Genomic DNA, 23344 nt, shown 5'->3' with positions numbered 1-23344 from the left:
GCATGGTATCGCATGGTCCGGGATTATTTTTATTTTCGGGCAGCGTTCGGTGCAACGGAATCGAGTCTTTTGCCCTACTCTCCCTAGCCAGCGGAGTGCATACCATCCTGCAGGTCATCCAGCATGGCTACACAACCCTCCCCACTCTCTTGCTTCTTGTTTTCTCACCCGATCATCGGCGCGCCGATGACAAATCCCCTGCCTGGCCCCTGCGCATGTCCCTTTCTCCTCTAGAACGGACCATGGCACAACGAGAAACCGACACATAGCTGCAAGGCGCGGCTATTACGTGCAGATGGGTGTGGCGTAGTTATGTATAACTAGCGGGCTCTCGCTGCCCCCTTGTGCGCAATGCCCTTCACCATCAGCGCACCGATGGCATCTCATCCGTCCCTACATCGTCGGAGCGAGCAGGGCGCCGGCGAGCCAAGCTCCCACCAGGCCTATGATATGAGCCGGCCCGAGACGCCGAGCGCTCCTGCGATGGAGCCGCTGGTGCGTGTCGCAACGCGACAGGCGCACGCGCGTGCCGAGCCTGGCGCGCTGCGTGCCACGCCGTCGATCAGTACGCTTTCGGTCGTGTCGCCCCCCCAATCGATCCTTGACCGCCTGAGCCTGCGCGACAAACCGGGAGCTGTCGACGATGCAGATGCAGTCTGTGGCTTCCTCAAACGTAGCACAGGGCCATGGTCGCTGGCATGGTGGTCCGATGCGATTCCGAAGCAGCGGACGCGCAACGAGCCCGGCCGCGGCTGGCGCCCGTTCAAGGCGGTGCTTGCGCACGACACGCTCTTCTTTTACAAGGTCCCGAGCGCGCTCGTGCCGGAAGTGCGCGCCACCTTTCAAGTGCGCTCGTCGATGTGGCCCAGCGGGCTGGAGGAGGACGAAGAGACGGCCCATGCGACGTCGTCTCCGTCGACGCCGCAGGCCAGTGCACTGCACTCGCCGTCGGTCCATATCGACTCGGTGCAGGTGGCGACGTGGGACAGCCCTGCCCAGCACCCTGAGCTGTGCCTCGTACGCGCTGGCGTGCAGCCCGCGAGCTGGACGGCGCGGATCGAGCGTGCGACCGGCGCGGCGCTGGCGCACGAGCTCGTGTTTGGCACACAGCGTGCCGTTACGGCCACCTCGTCCAACGACTCGCTGCGTGCGCAAGACAAGGACGAGCGCACGTTTCTGCACATTGTGTTTTACGCGCTCGGCACGTCGCCCGTCTCGTTTGACGTGTTTTTAAAGCACGTACGTCTGTCGCTCCTTCTCGCCGAGCGCCTCGGCTGCGTGCCATCCGACTTGGGGTGCACGCGCCGCATCGCTGCGTTCCTCGATCTGCTCTTGTGGAAGCGCCCTCAGATCCCGGCCGGGCACACCTCGCTCTTCTTCCACGAGGCCGACCAGCTGACCACGGCACTGTCAAAACACGAGCCCAATGCTTGTGCGTCGATCGCGCGCCAGATGCGCGTGTGGCACGACGCAAGCGCTGCAGGCGACCTGTGCGTCCCGACCAACTGGGTGCCGGACGCGCCGCCGCGTCGCGCCGTGCCGTGCCGGGCTTTGCAAGGCCTCTATGCGTGCTGGAGCATTCCCTTGCTGCTCTCGCGCGATCCGTTTGAGATCGCGCAGCAGATCCAAGTCTTTCACGCGGACCGCCTCGCGGCGTTTGTGCGTGTGCCGATTACGGCGTACCGCATGGCGAGCGCGGTGACCGAGTCGCTTCTTCGTTCCCTACGCTTTGATGCGTCGCGGCCGCACTGGCTTACGCACCTCGTCCTGCGCCAGCTGCTCGTCGACGAAGCGCCCGAGCGCCAGGGCGCTGCGGAACGCGCACCAGTGCTGCTGCACTGGGCCGCCGTCGCACGCGCCTCACGCCGTCTGCAGGACCATGCGGCGTGGGCGGCGATCTGCGCTGCGCTGTGCTCGCGCGCCGCGGCATGCATCGAGGCGCTGTGGCACGACGTTCCGCCCGGCGTCCGCTTTGAGCTCGCGGGATGGGCCACGGACCTCGCGGGCCTGGGGTGGGTGGAAGGCGTGCACACCTCGCTCAGCACGCAGTGGGCCGACGACCCTACCGTGGGCATCCCGTTCCTGGGCAATGCGGGCCTCGCGCAGGCTGCGGCGCCGCACCTCGGTGCCAAGGCACAGGCGGCGCGCATGGAAGTGCAGATCGCTGCGCAGGAGCCCGAGTTTAATCGTGTGCGTGCGCTGGCGCAGCGCATGACGACGGTCTATCCCCGTACGCAGCCGGTGGAATGCGTGGCGCCGATCGCCGAGTACCAGTGCCTCTTTCAGCGGCTTGCGCAGCACGAATACCCTTTGCACACGGGCGTGACCGACTACCTCGGCAGCGCGGTGCTGGCCGGCGGCCTCCCCGAGCGCGGGCGCATGAGCGACGTCGCCTGGGCGGACGGCGCTCAGCTACCCCTCTTTCCGACGCTCTTTCCGGCGGCGCTTCCCGGCGCTGCCGGGGTGGGCGCGTGGCCGGCTTTGCCGTTGTGGACGGGTCGCTACGATAGCCGTGGCGAGCATGTTCGTATCAGCGAGAGTCTGCAGCTCCGTGCGCTTCCGGACCGTGCGCCCGATTCGCTCGCGTCGCCTTTGGTCGTCGCGAAGCGCATGTCGCAGGACATGAGCAACGAAGCACTCGCCGGCCTCGCGCGCCTCGCGGATGCCTCGCACTTTGCTGTCGAAATTGCCGCGGCGAGTACGGCACGCATCGTCGATGTGCTGGCGCTTGGTGCCGCGCACCTCGTGGTGCGCTCGCCGCTGCCTGACCGCGAGCCGCCCGAGTTCCGTGTGCTGAGCATCGAGCTGGACCGCACCGCGTTCTGCGACGCGATCCTCCTTTCGCGCCCAAACATCCTCTCGAGCACGCAGCTGCTCGAGGCGCTGCGGCTGCGCTGGGACACGGCGGAAAGTGCGAGCCGCGAAATGCAGTGGCATGCGCGCAACCACGTCCCGAACCAGTACCCCACCTGGAACGACGCAGTCAATGCGCCGTTTGCGCGCGAGGCGACCGACTGGGCGATGGTCGCGACGATTCGTGGGAATATCCTCGCGACGCTCGAACGCTGGATGGCGCAGTGTCCCCACGACTTCCTCGCCGATCCGATCCTCTTTGAAGGGGTGTATGCGTTCCTATGTGACGCGCGCGCAGAGTGCGACGCGAGCCTTTCCGACATTCCCGAGCTCCTCGAGACACTCGAGCGTCTGCGCACAGAGTACCCCAAGCTGGCGGTGACGACCATGGCCGCGTATTCGTACGCGCCCCGAGTGCCGCACGAGGCAGGCGTCGAGTGGACGTCGAGTGCAGAGCTGTACATCTTCCTCGAGTCGGTCCTTGCGCCGGTGTATGCGGCACTTGGGGATGCGGATCTCGGGCGTGCAGCACTCTCTCTTTCCCACGTTCCCCCGGCGGGATGGTGCGCGGCGGCCCAGGCGCTCGCGAGCCAAGGCACGCCGCGGACGTTTGCGACCCTGGTGCGCCTGCTGCCTGCGCCGAGCGCACAAGAAGACACGGGCCTTTTGGACACGCTTCCCCTTTGCGTGCGTGAGCTTTGCGAGATGCACGAGACGGTCCGTGCGTGGCTCGAGGCGCAGGTCGCGACGTCGCACGACCGTGCGCGCCGCCTCGCGATCCTCCTAGAAACAGCGGGCATGGCGCGTGCGCACATGGCGAAAGACGTCGGCGGCCTTCCCGACGCGCCGCTGCCGCTGTCCATGATCGAGTCGGTGATTGCCGATGTGCTCGTCGCTCCTGCGATTACGGCCCAGCACGCGGTCTGGGAGGCGGTGTCTGAGCGCATTCCGGCGCTCGCCATGGCCATCCAGCCGAGCCCGGTGTCCCAGGCGCGGTGCACGCCGGACATTTATTGGATGCTTGCGTGGCTTGCATCGATGAGCATGCGGCAGCCGGTGCACGCCAGCGGCGATCTCGTGTCGCTTGCGTATCCCATGATGGTGCGCGACATGGCGCGTGTGATGCTGCGGCAGCGTGCCGAGGCAGTGTACGCGCAACAGCACCTCGCCCGGGCCTATGCCCGCCTCGGCGCGATGCGCGACGTACGCCGCCCAGCGGTGCCGCCTTTCAGCAGCGCCCCGCCGCCCGCGCTCCTCGTTCCGCTGCTGCAGGCATACGAAGCCAAGGTCGTCGCGCTCGCCGCGATCGAGCCGCCCGCCGTGGACACGCACGCGCCACCGCCGCCGCTCGAGCTGCCGCGTGCGCAGCTCGACTCGCCGCTGCCGGCGCTGCCGGCGCCGTCGCGTACCGACGCGCTGCTTGCTGCAGTGCCGACTGCGCGCGTCTCCAGCGTCTTTTCGTGCAAAGGCGCGCTGATTCGGGTGTGGCCGTACGAGCGGCACCCGTACGTGTTCGAGATGGTGCTCCCAAACGGCACGCGGTGTGCGCTCAAAGTGCCCGACTATGCTTCGTTCTGCCACTGGCTCGCGCGCCTGCAATGTGCGCCGCACGTCCGCCTCGACGGTGAGTTTGACGCGGGCGAGTACGCTGCGCAGGTGTCCGAGCACCAGGGGCGTGCCAACGTTGCGGCGCTCTTCCAAGTCTCGCTGCGCGAGCTGTACCAGCGCTACCACAGCGCGCTTCCTCCCGCGATCGAGTGCCTGCTCCAAGAGATCGAAGCGCGCGGCGTGCACGAGCAAGGGATCTACCGTATCTCTGGCTCGAAGCAGGCGGTGAGTGCGCTGCAAAAAGCGCTGCGTACGCAGCCGATGCACACACTTGCGCTGCGGCGTGTCGACGTGCATGTTATTGCGAGTACGATCAAGCTATGGCTGCGCGAGCTCCCGGAGCCCGTTGTTCCCTATGCGTTCTACCACCAGCTGGTCGACACGGAAGAAATCAGCGACCAAGCGCGCCGTGTGCGTTCCATGAGCCGCTTGGTGCGGACGCTCCCCAAGAGCCACTACTATGCGCTCGAGCGCTTTGCGGCGCACCTGTCGCTCGTCGCGCGCAACTCGAAAGTGAACCTGATGGCGCCCCACAATATCGGGCTTGTCTTTGGCTCAACACTCCTCTCCCCCCCACCGGCGGCCGGCAGCGTGGCCGAAGGCTTCCACCGCCTCGGCCAGGCCGCACACGTGGTCAAAATTCTCGTCGTGATGCACCGCCATATCTTCCCAGAGCCAGCGCACGGCCATGGCTTGGCGGCACGTGATACATAAGTAGCGTAGAGTTGGTGTATGCGCCAGTATTGACTGGATGCCTCCACAATAAAGGGTTCGACGGAGCGCCGTGGCTGTAGATGTTCGATGGAGTTGGTTTGTGCGGCTGTCGAGCTACGACGGCGAATGCAGCAGTAGATGATCAATGGGGCAGGTGCAAGAACAATGTATATAACATGGGCGGAAGGTGCTCCCGCCAGACCCCATCCCCCATCCCGTGCTGAGCGCCGAAGCTCTAGAGCGATCCCCTTCCTTTGTCTACGCGGCCTGGAGTTGCTAGACTTTTCTGTTCCCTACGTACGCTGGACGTACAAGTTACAGGCTTCTTCTCTCTACCCCTTTATCCGCCGGACGGATACATTTCCTATTCATAATGCAGATCCTTTCCCCTGGCATTGATTTCTCCAAGGTGGCCTCCTCGCTCTCTTTGGTGGCCGCCAACTACAAGCCCGTCCCCGTGGTGCAAAAGTCGTCTTCGGGCTCCTCCAGCAGTGGTGCGCGTGTGGCGCAGGTGCAGAACGGTAACTCGGAGCAGGATTCGTCGTGGGGCCTGCCCTCCATCCTGCACCTGCCCCAGACGTCGTCGTCGACGAACACGAGTGGCCGCCAGCTGGCTAGCAACAACAATCAGAGTGGCAAGTCGGTCGGCAACAGCGGCTGCACCATCGTCGACGAGTACACTCCGAAGGGCAGCCTCAACGTTCAGTTCCCCAGTTTCAACAAGACGCGCGCCAACATGATGCGCTACCGTGAGCAGATCGGTGTCAACACCGGTTCGTGGTTTGTGCTTGAGAACTGGATGGCGGGCTCGCTCTTCAAGTGCGCTGCCGGCAGCAAGTCTGCTGAGCTCGACGTGCTGAACGGCTACGGTACGTCGTCGAATGGTATCAAGTCGGCGCGTGCCTTGCTGGAGAAGCACTGGGACACTTTTATCACGGAGGAGGACTTTAAGACGATGAAGTCGGTGGGTATTAACACCGTCCGTGTCCCCATTGGTTACTGGAACGCTGGTGGAAACCACACCAAAGACTCGCCCTTCAACGACTACACCGAGGTGTACACCAACACGTGGAAGTATCTGAAGCGTGCGATCTACTGGGCCGACAAGTACGACATCGGTGTGCTGGTCGATCTCCACGGAGCGTACGGTTCGCAGAACTCGCAGGCTCACTCTGGTGTCTCGACCGGTGGCGTGCAGTTCTACAACAAGAAGAACGAGAACCTGACCAAGAACTTCCTCCTGTTCCTTACCAGGGAGTTTGCCAACGTCACCAACGTGGTCGGCATCGAGCTGCTGAACGAGCCGCAGAACAACGACAGGCTCTGGCCGTGGTACGGAAAGACGATGGACGCCATGCGCAAGGTTAACTCGTACGCCGAGGATCTTCCGCTGTACTTCCATGACGCCTTCTCGCCCAGCCAGGGTGCCAAGTTTGTCAACGGCCGTTCGGACTTTGTGGTGCAGGACACGCACAGCTACTTTGTGTTTACCAAGCAGGACCAGTCGACGAACGTGAACAAGCACACCTCGCAGATCAAGGGCCCGATCCTGAACGCGATGCAGAGCACCTCGAAGACGGCTCGTGGCAACATTGTGGTCGGCGAGTGGTCTTGTGCACTGAACCCCAACTCGTTGAACGGTGTCAACAACAAGCACTCTAGCAATGCGCAGTACTGCCAGGCTCAGACGGACACCTACCGTAACGCTACGGCTGGTGCTCTCTTCTGGAGCTGGACCATGGAGAACTGCAAGGAGAACGCCGGTTGGTGTTTCAAGGCGGCACTCCCTGGTTACATGGACGGTGCCTACAACGCATGGGGCTTCTCGGACAAGGTCTCGAACAAGACGATCGAGACGGTTTCTAGCACCATCAGCTCGACTTCGCTCCCGAGCTCCTACCGCTCGGCCAAGTCTCAGGTTAGTGCTTCGACGAAGAACTCGGCCAAGGTGTGCTCCAACTCGTCGTCGAACTCGAACTCGAGTGCGAGCGCCACTAGCAACGCTACGTCGGGTGCCCGCAACGCACAGGTCGTCAACAGCCACTCGGTGAGCAGCAAGCACGGTAAGTCGAGCAAGAGCAAGGCGTCGGGTAAGGGCCACCACCACCACCATTCGAGCAGCACGAGCAGCCACGCTTCGCACCACCCGAGTCACCACTCGAGTTCGTCGAGCAAGAGCCACTCGCGCCGCGCGTCCAAGATTCTGGGCGGTGGCCCTGCTGCCCGCGCCGCCCATTTGGTGAGCCGCGCGGCCGCATCGGAGACGAACGCTGGAAATCTCGGGTACGCAGACGGGTTCTTGACTGCCCAATCGTTTGCAAATCAACTGACGCTTTCCCGCGTTGGATTTGTCGAGCAGTACTTGTCAGACACAGTGAGCTACTACAAGAAGGCTAAGGTCGTGACGTCTCAGACGACGAGCACGTACAAGAAGCAGTTCAACAAGGGGCTTCACAAGCTCGAGCAGGACGTCGTGAAAAAGGTGCAGGACTTGGTCAACAACTAATCTCCTGTACGACCCTGCTCTGCGCTCCCTTGTTGCCTGGACCTTGAACTTGTTGTACCAGCTGTGGATACCCGGCGCTTAGCTTAATTTGGATCGATCGTAGATTCTGGACTGCATAACCTTACCCCCCCCTATTATAGACATTTGAAATTTGGGATCACTCGCAATATTACCGACTTGCATCCCGCCTCTTGTACTTGCGCTCCGTAGCCGAAGCCACTTGTGGATCTAACGTCGTTTGCATACCCACAAAGAGGCGCCGCGACGCATCCGTCGCGCCGACCGCGCCTTGGAGCATGGCGACCGGTACCGCACGGACCACCGAGCGCCCGTCCGACGCCGTATCGCGCCGCGGCACGGCAAGGATCGTGCGCGAGGCCGACTGCATACCATGGTGAAGACCACGCCATGCCTGTCGCGCGGCGTCGGGCATGTTCCGCGGCGCATCGGCATTCACACTCACCCGGTCCGGAACAAAGACTTGGCTCGCCTCGAGCGTCTCGCCTTCGAGCGGCACAGCAACATCGCCGCCGAGCATGTGCTCTGCTCGCTCGAGAAGGACTTGCGTTCCTGCAGAAATTTGGGCTCCAATACGCAGTGTCTCGAGCGCGGCGGCCTGGACAAGGCCAGAGGCTCCGCGATGTAAACCACGAACAAGGTTACCGTCCGATTGGTACTGTTCCACGGGCAAAAGCACTAAATCCACGAGGCCAGCACCGAGGTTCACGACGGTGCGTACAGGCGCGATGCCGGCAACAACGTCGGCAATTTGATTGGCACGTACGTCCGGCGCCCAGATGCGGTCCAAGACGCGGAAGAGGTGCGCCCAGCCGTGGAGCCCATGCACAGTTGCGCGGCGGAGGACCATGACCGACGCGTCAAAGTGGAAGAGATTGATCAGCTCGGAACTTGAGCCCTGTTGTAAGCCATTGTAGTCAATTCGTTTTGGTTTGTAGTCGAGTTTCAAATGCACAGGGAAGATTTCGGCATAGCGGATAAACGGCGTGCCGGACGCTGATGCATTGTTGCCCTGGGTGAGGCGCTCGCCAAAGGATTCCAAAAAGTCCTTAACGTCCTGGTCGATATACAAGCGCAAAGGCGCGACGCGGGCCTTGACACGCACTTCCGGATGCTCGGAAGCAGCCATGGAATGGAGGAGAATGCGTGCCAAGGGGCCGGCATGAGCATGTGGATCCCGTAGCGACGTGTCGCGCTCAAGAAAGGTATGCCATGTTGATGTGGGGCACTCGTCGAGAATTTTGAGTTCGTGTACAACGATTTCCGTGCGTGTGAGGAGGGACTGGTTCATGTACAGGTCGTGTACGCCTTGTACGCGTGCGTGGATCTCCACGAATGGGCGCCGCGCAGGTTTGGGCGTGCGTGAGAAATTGAGCATTGGGAAGGGCGTGGAAGAAGGGGCAGGGGACAGGGCAGGGGAAGAGTGCAGCGAAGGCTCTGGGAGCAAATCCAGTGTGCACTGGAAGTCGCGCAGTGACATGTGCCAGGCTCCTCGCTCATATCGAGATACAGGACGGGTTGTTTCGTAGTAGGCCCGCTTCGGGGCGATTGTTGCCCCATTGAGCAAGTGGATTTCGACGTCGTCTTCCTCTAGCAGAGCACTGCTGATGTTTTGTGGAAATGTATCGTGTCCAGGCCGTGGAGACATGCGATAGGCCGGTGCGGCGTGCGGGGCAGGCAGCTCATCAAGGGATGTAGCAACCGGCTCGCAAAAAGCATCCTGCTCGACATCGGCGAGCTCGGACGAATAATCCTGCACCGGGTCCGTGTCCAAAGACGTCGTCTGTGGCGTTTCCTGCACTCCAGGTGTTGTCTCCTTTTTTGGAACGTACTCCTCGAAAATATGTTGGACGTCGAGGAGCATTTCTGCGCTCGCAGCAAGTCCGAGCCGTGCATGCAGCACATCCACCGTTGAGGCGTCTCCTACACTTGCATTGATATGGACGTCGCGGATATGTCCTAGCGGTACAGCCTCGTCGCCGTGTAGGACCAGCGCCGCCTCGCCAAACTGGACCGAAGCCGACGTGAAACCGTCCTGCTGCATCTGCACAGACACGACGTCGAGCGTGCACCCACACGCCTTGGTATCGTCAGCACCTACGAGCTGGATCGAGCGAAGGACGCAGCTGACGCGTGTGCGTTCGCGAGACGGTGTGCTGCTCAATGGCGAGAGCAGGATCTGGAGCTCGGCTGCCCAGTCTAGGACATTGCGAGGCACCAGCAGGCGGCAGTCGTTCACGACGACGCATGCTTCGCGCAAATTAGCCCCAGGCGACGGTTCAACGAGGTCAATGGCTAACATGGGATGCTCAGCTCCCATTGCCTCGACCCACGTATGCTCTCCGTCAATCTGGAGCGAGCCGACCTCGGCGTGGAGGCTTGGGAGAGTACGCGCCTGCAGCGCACTGGCTCGCACCTTGAGTGTCTTTTTGTCCATTAGGAGCTCGGCGTCGACCGAGTCGACCGCGATGTCCAGCGGCAGCGCCGGCTCCGACGACTCGGGAATCTGGATGCTTGCTGCGCTGCTGAGCGTCTCGATACACTTGTGATCCGCAGCAAGGCATATACGCCCAAGAGCCAGACGCGCTTGGTCTTTGACGTGAACTGTGGCTCCGGTCGTATGCACGATGCGGCGCAAGGCAGCATCGGCGAGGCTCACGTCACCCAGTGCCACATGCAAGCCGCGAGCGTCCGAGCGCACCTGGACACGGCGTGCGTCGAGAAGCAGGTCGTACGGCGCGAGTGGTACCGTGACACGTACGGCACTGCACGATGCACGGACCTGTACGTCCTCGTCGCAGTCGCTGCAGATCGAGTCGCTGAGCGGCCGGCTGGACTCGATAGCGTTCCAGATCGGAAGGAGGCGGTAGAGCGGCTTGGGGTCGGCATGGAGAAGGATGCTTCCCAGCTCAATTGTGCGCGTGTCCGGCGCAAGGTGCGCGCGAACTGCGTGGCTATTCGTCGGCGCCCATGTCGGGAGGCGGCCGAGCGGCCATTCGTGGGCAGGTTCCTCTGCCCCGTCTTGCGGCCCGTCGAGAGATGCTAGGACGACGTGCTTGGTCGCGTCAACATGTGCGATCGTGGCCGTCCTGACAAGGCATTCGCGCACGGCACCGGTTCGAATAGTAATGTCGTGTACGTCGACGCGTACGTGAGCCTGGCGGATCGCCTTGTCCGTCTCGAGTGCATGTTGGAACGCCGTGCATTCCTCTTCATAGGCAAGGTAGCCATGAATGGACTCAACTGCGACATTGCACGACAGCCCGCTGTCGCCCTCGCCTGGCGCGAGTGTCTGCGCAAAAGCAGCAAGGTAGACAACGTCGGATGGTGCCACGGCGATCCGCACCGGCGGAACGTGCACTGTATTCGTGTCGAGAGCGACGCGTGTCTCTTTTGTGGTCGTTGCGATTTCGTGCGAAGTTTTCCCCCGCACAAGCACCTTGATTGGGGCAAGGTCGAGCGTGTGTGCCTCTGCCCCGAGCTCGACGCGTGGCACAATAAGCACGAGCGCACGGCCGTCGTGCTGCAGCTCGATCTCGAGCTCGTCGATGCAGACATGCAGCCGCTGCATGAGTGCGCCCCCCATTGCACCCAGCAGAGCCGCGAGCGGCGTCTGCGCGTCGCTGTCTACGTATGCCCCGGTGATGTGTGGCTCGTGCGCTGCATCGCTCGACGCGTCGCGCTGCGCACGGACGCCGATATGCTCGAGCGTCTTTTCGAGTGCATCACGCTCCGCCTCTGGGAGCGTCTGCGCCATTTCCACGTACGATGCGCCGAGCGATTCGCGCGCGATGCTCGCGCGTGCGAACGACGAGACGAGCATGGCCTCATCGAGGCCTTCCGGCATACGAAACACCGCGTGGACGCCGCGGATATTTACGTCGATCCTCCCGCTGTACACATTGGACCATGGCATCTTGATCTCCATCTCATTTGCACGCCCCGACTCCATCGCTGGCACTGATAAGGGCATGAGCGCGTTGACTGCGTCCGTGTCTACCTCGAGGCCGTGCAGGTGCATACCGTCCGCCCCCCTTTCCTCACGCGAACGCACGAACCGCCCCAGCGTCGTGCGCACCAGAAACCCTACCAGCGCATCCTGCACGGAGCCGGAGAGGCCATCGAGCGAGAAGCGCGGCACATGCCAATCAGCGAGCCATCCCCGCACGCCACGCAGCATCGTGGCGCATCGAGTGGAGGCCCATGCACGCGATACGCACCTCCATCTTCCGTATGCGGCGCAGCGAGCGGCACGAAGCCGATATTGCGGCGCTCGCCGCAGACGTGCGCGAGAGTGCGGACCGCGCGCGTCCCCATTCGAGCGAAAGCAGTGTCCTGGACTCTCCGTCTGTCGCTGCGCGGCAGTGGCGCGCGCACCGCAGCACGAGCGAGGCGACGCCGGGGCGATCCCCGATCGAGACGCGTCGGCCGGTGCAGACGCCGTTGCGTGCGCACCTGTCCCCTTCTGCGCGAATGCCGTGGTCACAGGGCAGTGCACGCGTTGCATCACCACGGAGCGGTAGTGCGACGCGTATGCACTCCCTGCGGTCGGCCGCCCAGACACCCGCAGACCTCGGCGAAGAATACGTGCACAGCGCGACGCGGCGCATGCAAACGCTCGCGCTCGAGCGTGCAGCCACACCACAAAGCACGCGGCGTGTCACTGCGCCTGCGAGCATGTCGCCGCGACGTCCCGAGCCGGAAGCGCTCCCACCCACGCCGCAAACTGCGAATCTGCACCTGGCGCTGGAGCAGTGGAACCGCGTCGCGCCCACGAGCGCGTTTTCGCCCGAGGTCTGCGACAAGCTGGCTGCGGCCGTAGACCTTGCCGAGACGGTGAACCTGGGCCTGAGGCGCACCATCCAAAACTCGCTCGAAGTGCGCATGTCGCTCGCGCTGCAGCCCTCGCACGAGCCGGAGGAAACCATGGTCGACACGCTCGATGTGAATCTATCCGAGCTACTCAAGTACAGCAACGACCATGTGCGCAGCTTGACGGATACCCTGATCCTCCTTACGCGGGAAGAACGTGAGCGCACCCGCGCGCACGCACGCACCCAGCCGACGTCCCCCCCTATCCCCCCGCTGCAGCTCTCGCCGCTGTGGGCCGCACGCGCAGGACGCAGTGCCGTACCGGGGGGCCGCCGGCCCGATCCCGACCGTAGCATCGACCGGTCTCTGTAGAAATGGTCCTTTCTCCACACAATGACCGCTGCGGACCTGAGCGGTGCGGCGCTCGGCGGGCCCATCCGTATTGATGGCCGCTACTTTGTGGACGCGCATGGGCGTGTGCTACTCCTGCGCGGCGTGAATGTCGCTGGCGTGAGCAAGATGTACGTCCCCCGACTGACCCAGCCCAAGCGCGCCGTCGCTCCAAGACGCCTACAAAAATTCGCAAACGATCTCGTTTGTCGACCGTCCCTTTCCGCTGGACGAGGCGCACGAGCACTGCGCGCGCCTGCGGCAGTGGGGCATGACGCTCGTGCGTCTCCTGGTGACGTGGGAGGCACTGTCGCATGACGGCCCGTGCCCTGCGCATCCGATCGACGGGGCGTACGTCGTCTACCTGCAGAAGCTGCTTGCAGTAATGGAGGCGTACGGCCTCAAGGTGATTGTTTGTGCGCACCAGGACGTATGGAGCCGCCTGTGTGGCGGGAGCGGTGCGCCGGGGTGGACGTTTACCGCCGCCGGCCTCGACGTCGCGCGGCTGCACGCGACCGGCGCGGCGCTCGTGCCGGAAGCCGACGGCGAGCCGCTTTCGAGCGCTGCGCCCCCCGGCAAGGCGGAGCCGACCGGACCCTTTAACTGGCCGTCGGGATACCAAAAGATGGCGCCCGCGACGATGGCGACGCTCTTTTGGGGCGGCCGTATTTTTGCGCCGAATCTGTGCCTTGAGACGGACCACACTGGCGCTGCGCGTCCCCAAAACATCCAGGACTTTTTGCAGGCGTCGTACATTGCCGCGTACGCGCAGCTCGTCGAGGCGCTCGTGCTGTGTCCGTCATTTGCCGGCTTTGATCTGATGAACGAGCCCCACCGCGGCTACATCGACCTCTACTCGTTTCACCACTGGTGCTACGAGACGGATCTGCACATTGGTCACTATCCCTCCGCCCTCCAAGGCTTTGCGCTGAGCGACGGACACGTACAGGACATTCCGTTCTACGTCAAGTCGTGGCCGTTTCCGTCGCGCATGTCGCACAAGACGCGTGTCGATCCGAAGAAGAGCGTGTGGATCGCCCCGCGCGAGTTTCCGAACACGCGCAAATCCTCCGGATGCATCTGGCGCGAGCACGGCGTGTGGGAGTGGGACGCGCAAAAGAACAAGCCGATCGTCTTGCAGGCGGACTACTTTTCAGTGGATCCGCGGCCCGGCCAAGGGCGCCGCAAGATCGAGTTCTACCAGGACCTGTATGCGCCGTTCTTGCATGCGTTCAGCGAACGGTACGTCGCGCGACTAACTCAGCTTGCACCACGCTGCGCCGGAAGCACTGCTGCTCGTCGAGCCCATTCCAAACGAGTTTATGCCGCGGTGGACGTCGGACGACGGCGCACGCCCTGCGCCGCTGACCGCCGCGACGGTCATCACGGCGCCGCGCCCGGCAAACCTGGTGTATGGACCGCACTTTTACGACCTAAACGTGCTCTTCTTCAAGGCGTACAACGGCATGAGCGTGAATGTCCAAGGCCTGAGCCGCGGCATGTTTATTCTGTTTGCAGTGTACTTTGGCGCACGCGGCCTTGCACGCAACTACTACAAGCAGCTTGCGCAGCTGTGTAGCAGGGGCTACGCGTCGCTCGGCGAGGTGCCGATCCTGGTCGGCGAGGTTGGCATCCCCTACGATGTGAACGATACACTGCGCACGCGTCCGGGCGACTATCGTGTGCAGACGACGCTCCTTACCGCGCTCGTGTCTGGCCTCGAGCGCAACCTTATTTCATTCACGCTGTGGAACTACAACCCCGCGAACAAAGTCGCGCTCGGCGATGGGTGGAACCAGGAAGACTTTTCCATCGTCAACTTTGAACACGCCGCAGCGGACCGCGACAATGCGCGGCGCGACGAGATGCTGTACCGCGGCGGACGTGCACTCGGTGCGATTCTGCGGCCGTACGCTTGCAAGGTCGCAGGCATTCCGCTGTCGACCAAGTGGGACGCGCGCAAAAAGTCGCTGCATTTTCGCTGGAAGAATGGCCCCCGGTCCATCCACGCCGCGACCGAGATCTACGTTCCCGACTTTCATTTCCGGGGCGTGGCGGTGCACGTTGCGCTCAGCGACGGAACGTACCGCTACGTGCCTGAGGAGCAAACGCTCTATGTCGAGCACAGCGTGCACAAGCCCGGCGCAGTGCACAGCGTCGTGCTCTCGGTGAGTGCGCAAGAAAAAAAGGGTATCCTATGGGCCGTGCTACTGGCCGTGCTCGTGGCGCTCGTGGCGTACTGCCTCCGTAGATAACTTATGGCAGCCAAGGTGAGCGTATCTTGGCCTGGATGGAGCGCATTCGGTAAGCGTAGTATTGTACAGTCTCGAGGCAAGTCGTGCAGACTGTCAGGGATAGCAGCTGCTAAAACGACAGATCCTTGCCAACATCCCACTGGCGCACAGGAGCAGCAGGCTGCGGCCCAATTTCGGGCGACGGCGAGCGCGTGCGGTAGAGTGTAGGCCGTGCGTGGCGGTCCGACCGTAGACGCTCGTACCGATTGCCGCTGGGGCGCTCGTGGCGGTCGCGGTCGTATCGCTCGGGACGATCGCGGCGCTCGCGATCGCCACTCTGCTCGCGCCCCTCGCGCTCAGGCCGCACATCCCAACGCGAGCCCGCTCGCGCCTCGGCACGGTCCATGCGCAGTCCCCGGGACCCGTGGTTGGGAAGCAGCTCGCGCTCCCTCGGCCGCTGCGCCTGTGCGACCTCTGCCTCGTGTGCCTCTTGCCGCTGGTTGTGCGAGTCGACGCTGCGTATCATCGACGCCAGAAACCGCTTGTTGGTGCGTGCAGGCGCCTTGGAACTGGGTCAGTGACGCGACGTACGTCGTACAAGTCCCCGAATTGCGGCGCTCATAAGCGAGCTCCTTCGCCCGCGCCTCGGACAGAATCATCTCGGCAATGTACTCGTCCAGATCCTCGTCCGCGACATTCACGGGGATCGCGAGGCGCCCTCCTTCGCGCCGCGCACCCGACCCCGACGCTTGGCGCATGCTAACCTTGCCAGTTCGGCCGAGCGAAAGAACGACGTCGTCGCCGCCATGCCAGGCGCTGAGGAATCCGGCGCGTCTGAGCTGGGGCGCCTGAGCGCGCTCCTGCCTCTGAGCTATCCCGTGCCGTCGCCTGCGACGCACGAGGACCTCGTGCCGCTGGACGATCTTGTGTTGGAGCAGGAGCTCCTGCGCAACACGGACAATTTCCGGTCGTGGATGTCGTACATTGCGCATGTCGAGGACAGCAACTACCGCAAGCGTCCTCTGCCGGATGCGGGCATGTCGTCGGAAGCCGTGGGCCTCTTGGGCCTGCTCTCTGATGCGTCGCAGCGCCTCGCGTTCCAGCGCATCGTGAGCGTGTACGAGCGTGCCTTGGCCCAGTTTCCGCGTTCTTACCACCTGTGGCACAAGTACCTCGATGCGCGCGCGCGTTTCGTGCTGGGCGAGCTGCAGGGCGGTGCTGCAGCCGCACGCAAGCGCATGCTCCAGGCAAACAGCGTCGCGGTCGACGCAGGTCCGACGCTGCTCGACACGCGCAAGGCCGAAGAGCAGGCCAACATCTACGAAGGCGGCCTCGACGGCGTGCTGGGCTGGAAGGAATGGCACTCGCTCGCGGCCGCATATGAGCGTGCGCTCATGTGGCTGCCGACGATGCCGCGTCTGTGGCTCGACTACCTGAATCTGTTTGTGCACCCCAAGTGTTCCCCGGCCTTGTCGCGTACGCATGCGCGCCGCACATTTGATCGTGCGCTGCGCACGCTCCCCGGATCGCTGCACCTGCGCGTGTGGAAGATCTACCTGCGCTGGGCCGAGACGTGCGGCGGGCACGTCGCGCAAAAGGTCTGGCGCCGGTACCTGCGCGTGGACCCCAGTCTCTCGGAGCGGTATGTCCGCCTGCTGGTCGACCACCGCGGCGCGCCGTGCTATGCGGATGGCGCGCAGTCGAGTATCGCACCGGAAGAGGAGGACGAGGACGAGGACGAGCTGAGTGTCACGGCGCAGAAACGCATCCTCGAGGCGTCCAAGATCCTCTTGCAGCTTGCGCGCAAAGCGCTCGCCGGCACCTATATCAGTCCTGACGGCAAGAGCCCGTTCCAGCTGCTGATCGAGTGGCTGGAGCTCACCGAGCGCTTCCCGGAGGAGATTGGGCTGAGCCGCGAGGAGGAGGAGGCGTGTGCCCCCCTGGAAAAGAACGCCGACGGCTCCGTCATTGAGCCTGCGAGCGAGACCGAAGCCGCGGACCCGTCCAAGCTGCCGGTGCACCGCATCGTCGAGGTCGACGGTCTTGCGCGCTTCCCCGACCAGGCCGGGCGTCTGTGGACGGGCCTGGCGACGTACTATATCAAGCGTGGCGACCTGGTCGCCGCCCGCGATACCTTTGAGCAAGGCATGAAGCAGGTCGTGACGGTGCGCGACTTTACGCAGATCTTTGACGCGTACGCCGAGACGAGCGAGAATGTGATCAGCTTCATGATGGAAGAGCTCGCGGAGGACGACGAGGACGCGGCGCCGGTCGAGGAGCGCGAGGCCGAGGTTGACCAGCGTATGCAAGAGTTTGAGGAGCTGATGGAGCGCCGGCCCTTCCTTGTGAACGACGTGCTTCTTCGCCGCAACCCCGACGACGTGCAAGAGTGGGAGAAGCGCGTCGCGTTGTGGGGCGATCAGGACAAGAAGGTGATCGAGACGTACAAGCAGGCGATCGAGACGATTAATCCCCGCAAGGCGACGCCGAACCTGCACCAGCTCTATCTGCACTTTGCGCGCTTCTATGAGGACGGCGGCTCGATGGCACGCACGGATCCCAGCAAGGCACTGCGTGATCTTCCGTCTGCGCGCCAAATCTTGGAGCGTGCGATCAAGGTGCCGTACCGCCGCGTGGACGACCTCGCCGAGGTTTGGTGTGCGTGGGCCGAGATGGAGGTGCGCAACGGGAACTATGACGAGGCGCTGCGTGTCTTGTCGCGTGCGACGGCGGGCCCCAGCGGCCAGAACAAGATCCAGGCCGTGTCGTACTATGACGACACGCTCCCCCCCCAGAGCCGCCTCTTTAAAAGCCTCAAGCTCTGGGGCCTCTATACGGATCTGCAAGAGTCGCTCGGGTCGATCGAGAGCGCCAAGCAGGCGTTCGACCGGATCATGGAGCTGAAGATTGCGAATGCACAGACGATCATCAACTACGCCACGTTCCTCGAGGATCAGCACTACTTTGAAGAGTCGTTCAAGGTGTACGAGCGTGGCGTCGAGGTTTTTACGTATCCCGTCGCGTTCGAGCTGTGGAACGTGTACTTGAGCAAGTTTGCCAAGCGATACGTACGTACTTTTACTGACGCAGGGTGGCTCGCGCCTCGAACGTACGCGCGACCTGTTTGAGCAGGCGCTCGAAAAGTGCCCCCCCAAGTTTGCCAAACTGCTCTACCTGCAGTACGGCCAGTTTGAGGAGGAGCACGGCCTGGTGCGCAAGGCGATGAGCATCTACGAGCGTGCGACCAAGGCTGTTGCCGTCAACGACCGCTACGAGATGTACATTTTCTACGCCGCCAAGGCCTCTGCGAACTACGGCCTGGCGGCCACGCGCCCCATCTACGAGGCGGGCATCGAGGCGCTGCCCGACCGCCAGACGGCGCTGCTGTGCCAGCGCTTTGCCGCGATGGAGCGCAAGCTCGGCGAAAACGAGCGTGCGCGTGCGATCTACGCACACGCGAGCCAGTTCTGCAACCCCAAGACGCAGCCAGAGTTTTGGAAGACGTGGAACACGTTCGAGATCGAGGCGGGCACCGAAGATACCTTCCGCGAAATGCGTACGTACTACCCCTTACTGACCCAGTGCGTATCAAGCGCAGCGTCCAGGCGCAGTACAACACCGAGCTCGCCACGGTCCTCTCCTCGGTCGAGACCGGCGAGGCGCCCGCCGCGGCCGAAGGCGCCGACCCCATGGCGATGGTCGAGGCGCAGGCCAAGGGCGATGCGCCCGCGTTCGTCTCGGCAAGCGCCTTGTCGCGGCCGGCGCAGGACGCGGCCAATGCCGAGCAGGTCGGTGGCGAGGACGACGATCTGTTGTAGCTACAGTCTGTGGTAGAAAAGCAGGTAGGCCGGACTGGTCGTCCCTTCGTTGCAAAGGTCGGCACGCAGCACGTCTTCGGCGGGTATAGGGCGTGCGTAGGTGTCGTCGATGTGCATCCATCCTGAGCCGTCCTGGCGCAGGACCGAAGCGGTGTAGTGCCCGCCGGTCGCGAGGCGGCCGTGGTGGTAGACCACGCCAAACAATTTATATTGCGGCGCGGGGTCCGCGCGGCGCAGCGGCGCAGAGAGCACCGCGGGATCGATGGCGAGCGTGTGCCCGTACGTGATCGTCTTGCAGCTTTTTTGCACGCCGCCCACCTCGTCAAAGACGAAGCGCTTCAGGTGGAGGACGAGGACCGGGGGCAGCATTTCGATCAGCACTTGCTTGGTGGCGTCTACAAATGCGCCGCGGCCCGGCGACCAGACGCCCGAGATTTCTTCCGGGACGGTAATGTGGCGCAGTGCGTCTTCGATCGTGCGCACCGAGTCGGGCTGGATATCCAGCGGAAGCGAGCGGTATGGTTCGAGCACGATGCTCGTTTTGGAGCCGGGAATGGTGAGCACGTTGCGCAGCTTTCCGTCAAACATGCGCGACACGGGCGACTGCCCCTCGCGCGTGGTTGCGGTGCGCGTGAGGGATGTCTTGCCCTTTTGGCCGACCTCGAGCCACTGGTCCTGCTCGGGGCTTTCGGGGCGCGTAATTTCGCGCTGCTCGACGTGGTCATCGGTGTGCGTATCGAGCTGCGGCATGCTGGCCATGCGGCGGTGCGCACTGCGGTCTGCGCTGCGGCGCGCCTCAGCGCGCTGCTCCACGAGGAGGACCTCGTCGTGGAGCGTGCTCAGGACGAGGCTAAAGAACTCTTCCGCGTCCTCCTGGTGGCCCAGCTGGAAGAGGTCAAAGCGCTTGTGCAGCCGCATTGCGTCGTAGACATAGTCGGGGAGGATAGGGTCGACGTCCGTCTCGAGCACGCGGTCGTCTGCCAGCGGAATCTCTGTGTAGAAGCGGAATCTGGGTGAGTCTTTCGCACGTACACAGCCTCGAGCAGCGGCGTCGAGTTCGACAGGTCTTGCGGCACGATCGCGTGGAGCTCTGTAAGAAAGTTGTACAGCGGACGGCAGTACACGAGCATTTGGAGGATCTGGGTGAGTCGGGCGACGTACGACACTCGCAAAGCACGAATTGCCTTGGTTAATCAGGCCGACCGGCACGGTGAGTGGCGCATCAAAGCGCTCATGCGCACGCGCATAGAGCTGCTCCATGCTCTGCGCCTTGGACTTGGGCTTCGCCCAGGTCTTGGCCTGTCGCGGCGCCCGCGTCGGGCTCGCTTCGACCGACGTCGGGGGCGACGCGTGCATCTGGATCGAGATCGCAGGGCTGTGTTGCACGAGCGCGCTGCGCCCCTGTGCGGGCGACGCGTTGCTCGCCCACGCCCGCGGGCGCCCCCACGGCGAGACCGGCGCAGAGCTGCTCATGCCCGCTTCCTTGGCCGCCGATGTATGCTTGAACACGCTCGGAGCGCCGTGCACCGCAAGGCCCGCGCGCTTCGCCTCCTCAAACGCGAGGCGGCTCAGCGTAACCGGCGTCACTTTGGATTGCGTGGGGATCAGCAGCGGGGGGCGCTGCCAGAGGATGCCCGCGACGCTCGGCGGCGGGCGCCGCGGCGAGCGCTTCGCGCACGGCTGTGCGTGAACGTGTAGTTGCTCGATGGCCTGCGCTACGTCGGCCTCGCTTAATCCTGCATGCGCCGCCGCACGCTGCGCACTTGCACCGTACACCACGCCTTGCACACAACGCACATCGTGCTCCATGGCGGCACGTGGAGGAATCAGCAATTAATTCGTGCTATGGCACCCCGACCGCCGCACGAGGTCGGGGCAAGGGGTCGACTGAATGGATGCAGGTATAAGAACGCGTCTGGCCATGAGTCTTTATTCATTCATCATTCGAGGAGCTCGTGGTGATCGTTGGCGGGACCGGTCGTGGCGATGTCGTATCGTGTTCCGAATGTGGTGGTGCAGTGCGACCCTCGTGCTTGCTGCGCCCTTTCTCCGGGGCGGATGCGTGCGAAGGGGGTGCCATGCGGCTGCGCGATTTGGCCGCGTGCCCGTCGAGCATCAAGTCAACCGGCATGTTGCGGGTGGGATGCGGGCGGTGGGGCAGGCCGGGCACCGGGGCCTCCAGCGCGCCGGTGCTATGCGCCATCGGGGGCACAGGCGACGAGGCGCTCGGCGGGAGGCCCGAGTGTGCCAGCGGCGAGCGCGAGCGGAAAGAGGCCGGGTGGGCATGCTTATGGTACTGTTCCAGGCGCTCAATATCCACACTGTTCGGCCGCGCGACGTGCGGCACAACAGGGATGTCGAAAGGCGAGGCAAAGATGTTGGGCGCGGCGCTGTTCGCACCAAAGTTGTTAAATGCGTCAAAGCGCCGGTCCTGTGTATAGCCAAAGCTCTCGCGCAAATTCGTGTTGGACTTGTGCGCGCCAATCGCGGCGGTCGGGGCAAGGAGGTTGCGCTTCGCGGGACTCGCGGCGCGCTCCAGCTCGTGCAGCACGTCGCGCTCCGACTGCATCGCGCGCTTCATGTCGGGAACCGACTTTTTGCCCCGCAGGTCAAGGCGCTGAGGACGCTCGCCAAACGGCGCGTCGTGCTCGGCCTTGGGCGAGGCGTGCTGGGGGCGTTCAAACTTGGTCACCAAGACGTGGCAGTCGTCGGCCGTGCCGACGGTGTAGTGATACAATCCCAGCTTTTGGGCCACCAGGTGCACCGTACGGCGCTCGGCGGGAGTAAGACACCGGCTAAACGCGAGTTCGTCGCGCATGCGGTCGTCTTTGAACAGGAGCACACGCGAGTAGATCTCCAGTGTGCCGGCATCGTTAAGGTCGAGCGGTGTGTCGTGCTGCGCGTCGGTCGGGCGCACAAACGGCGACGGGTCGTGCACCGATTTACCGTCCTTGTGCGCCATCGACGGCAGCGCAGACGCGGCCGACGGCGGCGAGAAGCCGTTGAGCAGCGCGGCACCGGGCGACGCGACACGCGCAGGGCTCGGCGAAAGGCCACCGAGGGGCGGCAGGCCCGCAAACTCGGGCGTAAGCGACTTGTCCTTCCGGCGCTCCTTGTCCCCCGAGTGCGGCATCTGCATCCGCTTGATGGCCTTTTCTTTTTCGATACGCTCCTTTTCACCGGCTTGCAGCACCTTTTTGTATTCCACGCGCAGTTTACGGCCGCTCACGTCGAGGCCGTTCAGCGCCGCCACCACCTCGTTTGCCTCGGCGGGCGAGTGGAAGTTGGCAAAGGCGAGCCCACGGAAAATGCCCTGGTCAAAGTGGTAATTAAAGGCATAAGGCACGGGAATCCCCAGGTCGCGCTGCGTTAGCATAAAGAAAGAAACGTACAATAACATGCAAAAGCTGCTCGCGCTTAATGTTAAACGGAATATTTTTGATGACAATCGCAGTGGGGATGATGTCCGTATCGCTGCTCGCCGGCGCGGTGGGCAGCTGGCCACCAAAGCGGATCGGGCCCGCGCCGAGCTGGAGCGGCGGCTGCATCGCAGCGGAGCCACCTGCGGGCATATTGCGGTCGCCGCCAAACGATATCGCGGGCGTCGCAATGCTCGCCGGCGCACCTGGAGCTCCCCATGTATTAGAGTAAAAGGGGAGAGTGGGGCGCGCACCTGGCGCAGCGCCGGGCAGTTCAAAGCCGCCGTCGATAGGCTGCTGGCCAAACATCTCGTCCTCATTAGAGCTGCTGCGCGTGAGCGACGACCCATCGCTGGGCGGCGGCACGCCATTCGCAAAGAGGTGCTGGAAGCGCGACGAATACATGTTGGGCGTCACGCCTTCTGGCATCGGCGGCAAGGCATTCGGAACTTGAAAAGGAGAAAAAGAAAGTGGCGCATCCAGAGGCGCGCTATTGGGCGACGAATACATGTCCTTCACGAGCGGGTCTTGTGCTGCGAGACGTGGAGACGCCTCACGACCAACACTCAAAGAGTCGAAGGAATGTAGTAAGCTCTGGTCAGGCATTGTGCCAGTCTCGTTTGTCGGACTTGGCTTGCTCGAAGGCCCCTTCGGGCTGTGGCGTGCTCAATTACAAGTGAATATACAATCAACGGGTGGATCCTTCCAAACCTGCAGGCCAGTACAACTGTCTCAGAAGACAGTTCTTCAGCACCAACGCAAGAAGGCCCGGAGATAATGGCAACGGCGGACCGGGGGCAGGTTTAGGCGCGGTTGACTGTTTTGTAAGCTCACGCAGAGCTTTTCCCCCCGCGTGCCGACCATCGCGCCATTCTGCGCAGGATTAGTCACCCCGCATTATAACGGCCAAGGAAATTCCGCACTGATTCGCGTCAAGAATCGCAAAGGGGGTCGTCTACGAATTGCACTACT

The 23344-nt window shown here is 63.3% G+C and overlaps 8 protein-coding genes across 8 annotated transcripts; 4 read left to right on the top strand and 4 right to left on the bottom strand.

Moving 5' to 3' along the window:
• Positions 1 to 450: 450 nt before the first annotated feature.
• Positions 451 to 7681, top strand: MJAP1_004323 (uncharacterized protein; the record flags this gene model as incomplete). The annotated part of the gene is made up of 2 exons (XM_060268240.1): positions 451 to 5160; positions 5555 to 7681. 2 exons carry the CDS (start codon positions 451 to 453, stop codon positions 7679 to 7681), a joined length of 6837 nt encoding a protein of 2278 aa, XP_060124223.1.
• A 169-nt stretch (positions 7682 to 7850) lies between these two features.
• On the bottom strand, positions 7851 to 8828 carry ATG2 (autophagy- protein 2; the record flags this gene model as incomplete). Its single annotated transcript, XM_060268239.1, has 1 exon — positions 7851 to 8828. The coding sequence occupies one exon, from the start codon at positions 8826 to 8828 to the stop codon at positions 7851 to 7853; it is 978 nt and encodes a 325-aa protein (XP_060124222.1).
• A 461-nt stretch (positions 8829 to 9289) lies between these two features.
• On the bottom strand, positions 9290 to 11879 carry MJAP1_004321 (uncharacterized protein; the record flags this gene model as incomplete). The annotated part of the gene is made up of 2 exons (XM_060268238.1): positions 9290 to 9300; positions 9350 to 11879. The coding sequence occupies 2 exons, from the start codon at positions 11877 to 11879 to the stop codon at positions 9290 to 9292; spliced, it is 2541 nt and encodes an 846-aa protein (XP_060124221.1).
• A 53-nt stretch (positions 11880 to 11932) lies between these two features.
• Positions 11933 to 12883, top strand: MJAP1_004320 (uncharacterized protein; the record flags this gene model as incomplete). The annotated part of the gene is made up of 1 exon (XM_060268237.1): positions 11933 to 12883. The coding sequence occupies one exon, from the start codon at positions 11933 to 11935 to the stop codon at positions 12881 to 12883; it is 951 nt and encodes a 316-aa protein (XP_060124220.1).
• A 21-nt stretch (positions 12884 to 12904) lies between these two features.
• MJAP1_004319 (uncharacterized protein) lies at positions 12905 to 15156 on the top strand (the record flags this gene model as incomplete). The annotated part of the gene is made up of 3 exons (XM_060268236.1): positions 12905 to 13032; positions 13055 to 14143; positions 14166 to 15156. The coding sequence occupies 3 exons, from the start codon at positions 12905 to 12907 to the stop codon at positions 15154 to 15156; spliced, it is 2208 nt and encodes a 735-aa protein (XP_060124219.1).
• Positions 15157 to 15265: 109 nt separating this feature from the next.
• MJAP1_004318 (uncharacterized protein) lies at positions 15266 to 15893 on the bottom strand (the record flags this gene model as incomplete). The annotated part of the gene is made up of 2 exons (XM_060268235.1): positions 15266 to 15704; positions 15727 to 15893. The coding sequence occupies 2 exons, from the start codon at positions 15891 to 15893 to the stop codon at positions 15266 to 15268; spliced, it is 606 nt and encodes a 201-aa protein (XP_060124218.1).
• A 48-nt stretch (positions 15894 to 15941) lies between these two features.
• SYF1 (pre-mRNA-splicing factor syf1) lies at positions 15942 to 18953 on the top strand (the record flags this gene model as incomplete). The annotated part of the gene is made up of 3 exons (XM_060268234.1): positions 15942 to 18203; positions 18226 to 18691; positions 18718 to 18953. The coding sequence occupies 3 exons, from the start codon at positions 15942 to 15944 to the stop codon at positions 18951 to 18953; spliced, it is 2964 nt and encodes a 987-aa protein (XP_060124217.1).
• Positions 18954 to 22801, bottom strand: MJAP1_004316 (ubiquitinyl hydrolase 1; the record flags this gene model as incomplete). Its single annotated transcript, XM_060268233.1, has 6 exons — positions 18954 to 19962; positions 19986 to 20092; positions 20115 to 20734; positions 20979 to 22317; positions 22346 to 22578; positions 22627 to 22801. 6 exons carry the CDS (start codon positions 22799 to 22801, stop codon positions 18954 to 18956), a joined length of 3483 nt encoding a protein of 1160 aa, XP_060124216.1.
• Positions 22802 to 23344: the final 543 nt, after the last annotated feature.

This window comes from Malassezia japonica, chromosome 9 (assembly GCF_029542785.1).
Source record: "Malassezia japonica chromosome 9, complete sequence".
NCBI classification, from domain to species: Eukaryota; Fungi; Basidiomycota; class Malasseziomycetes; order Malasseziales; family Malasseziaceae; genus Malassezia; species Malassezia japonica.
This window is presented reverse-complemented; position numbering and strand designations above follow the sequence as displayed.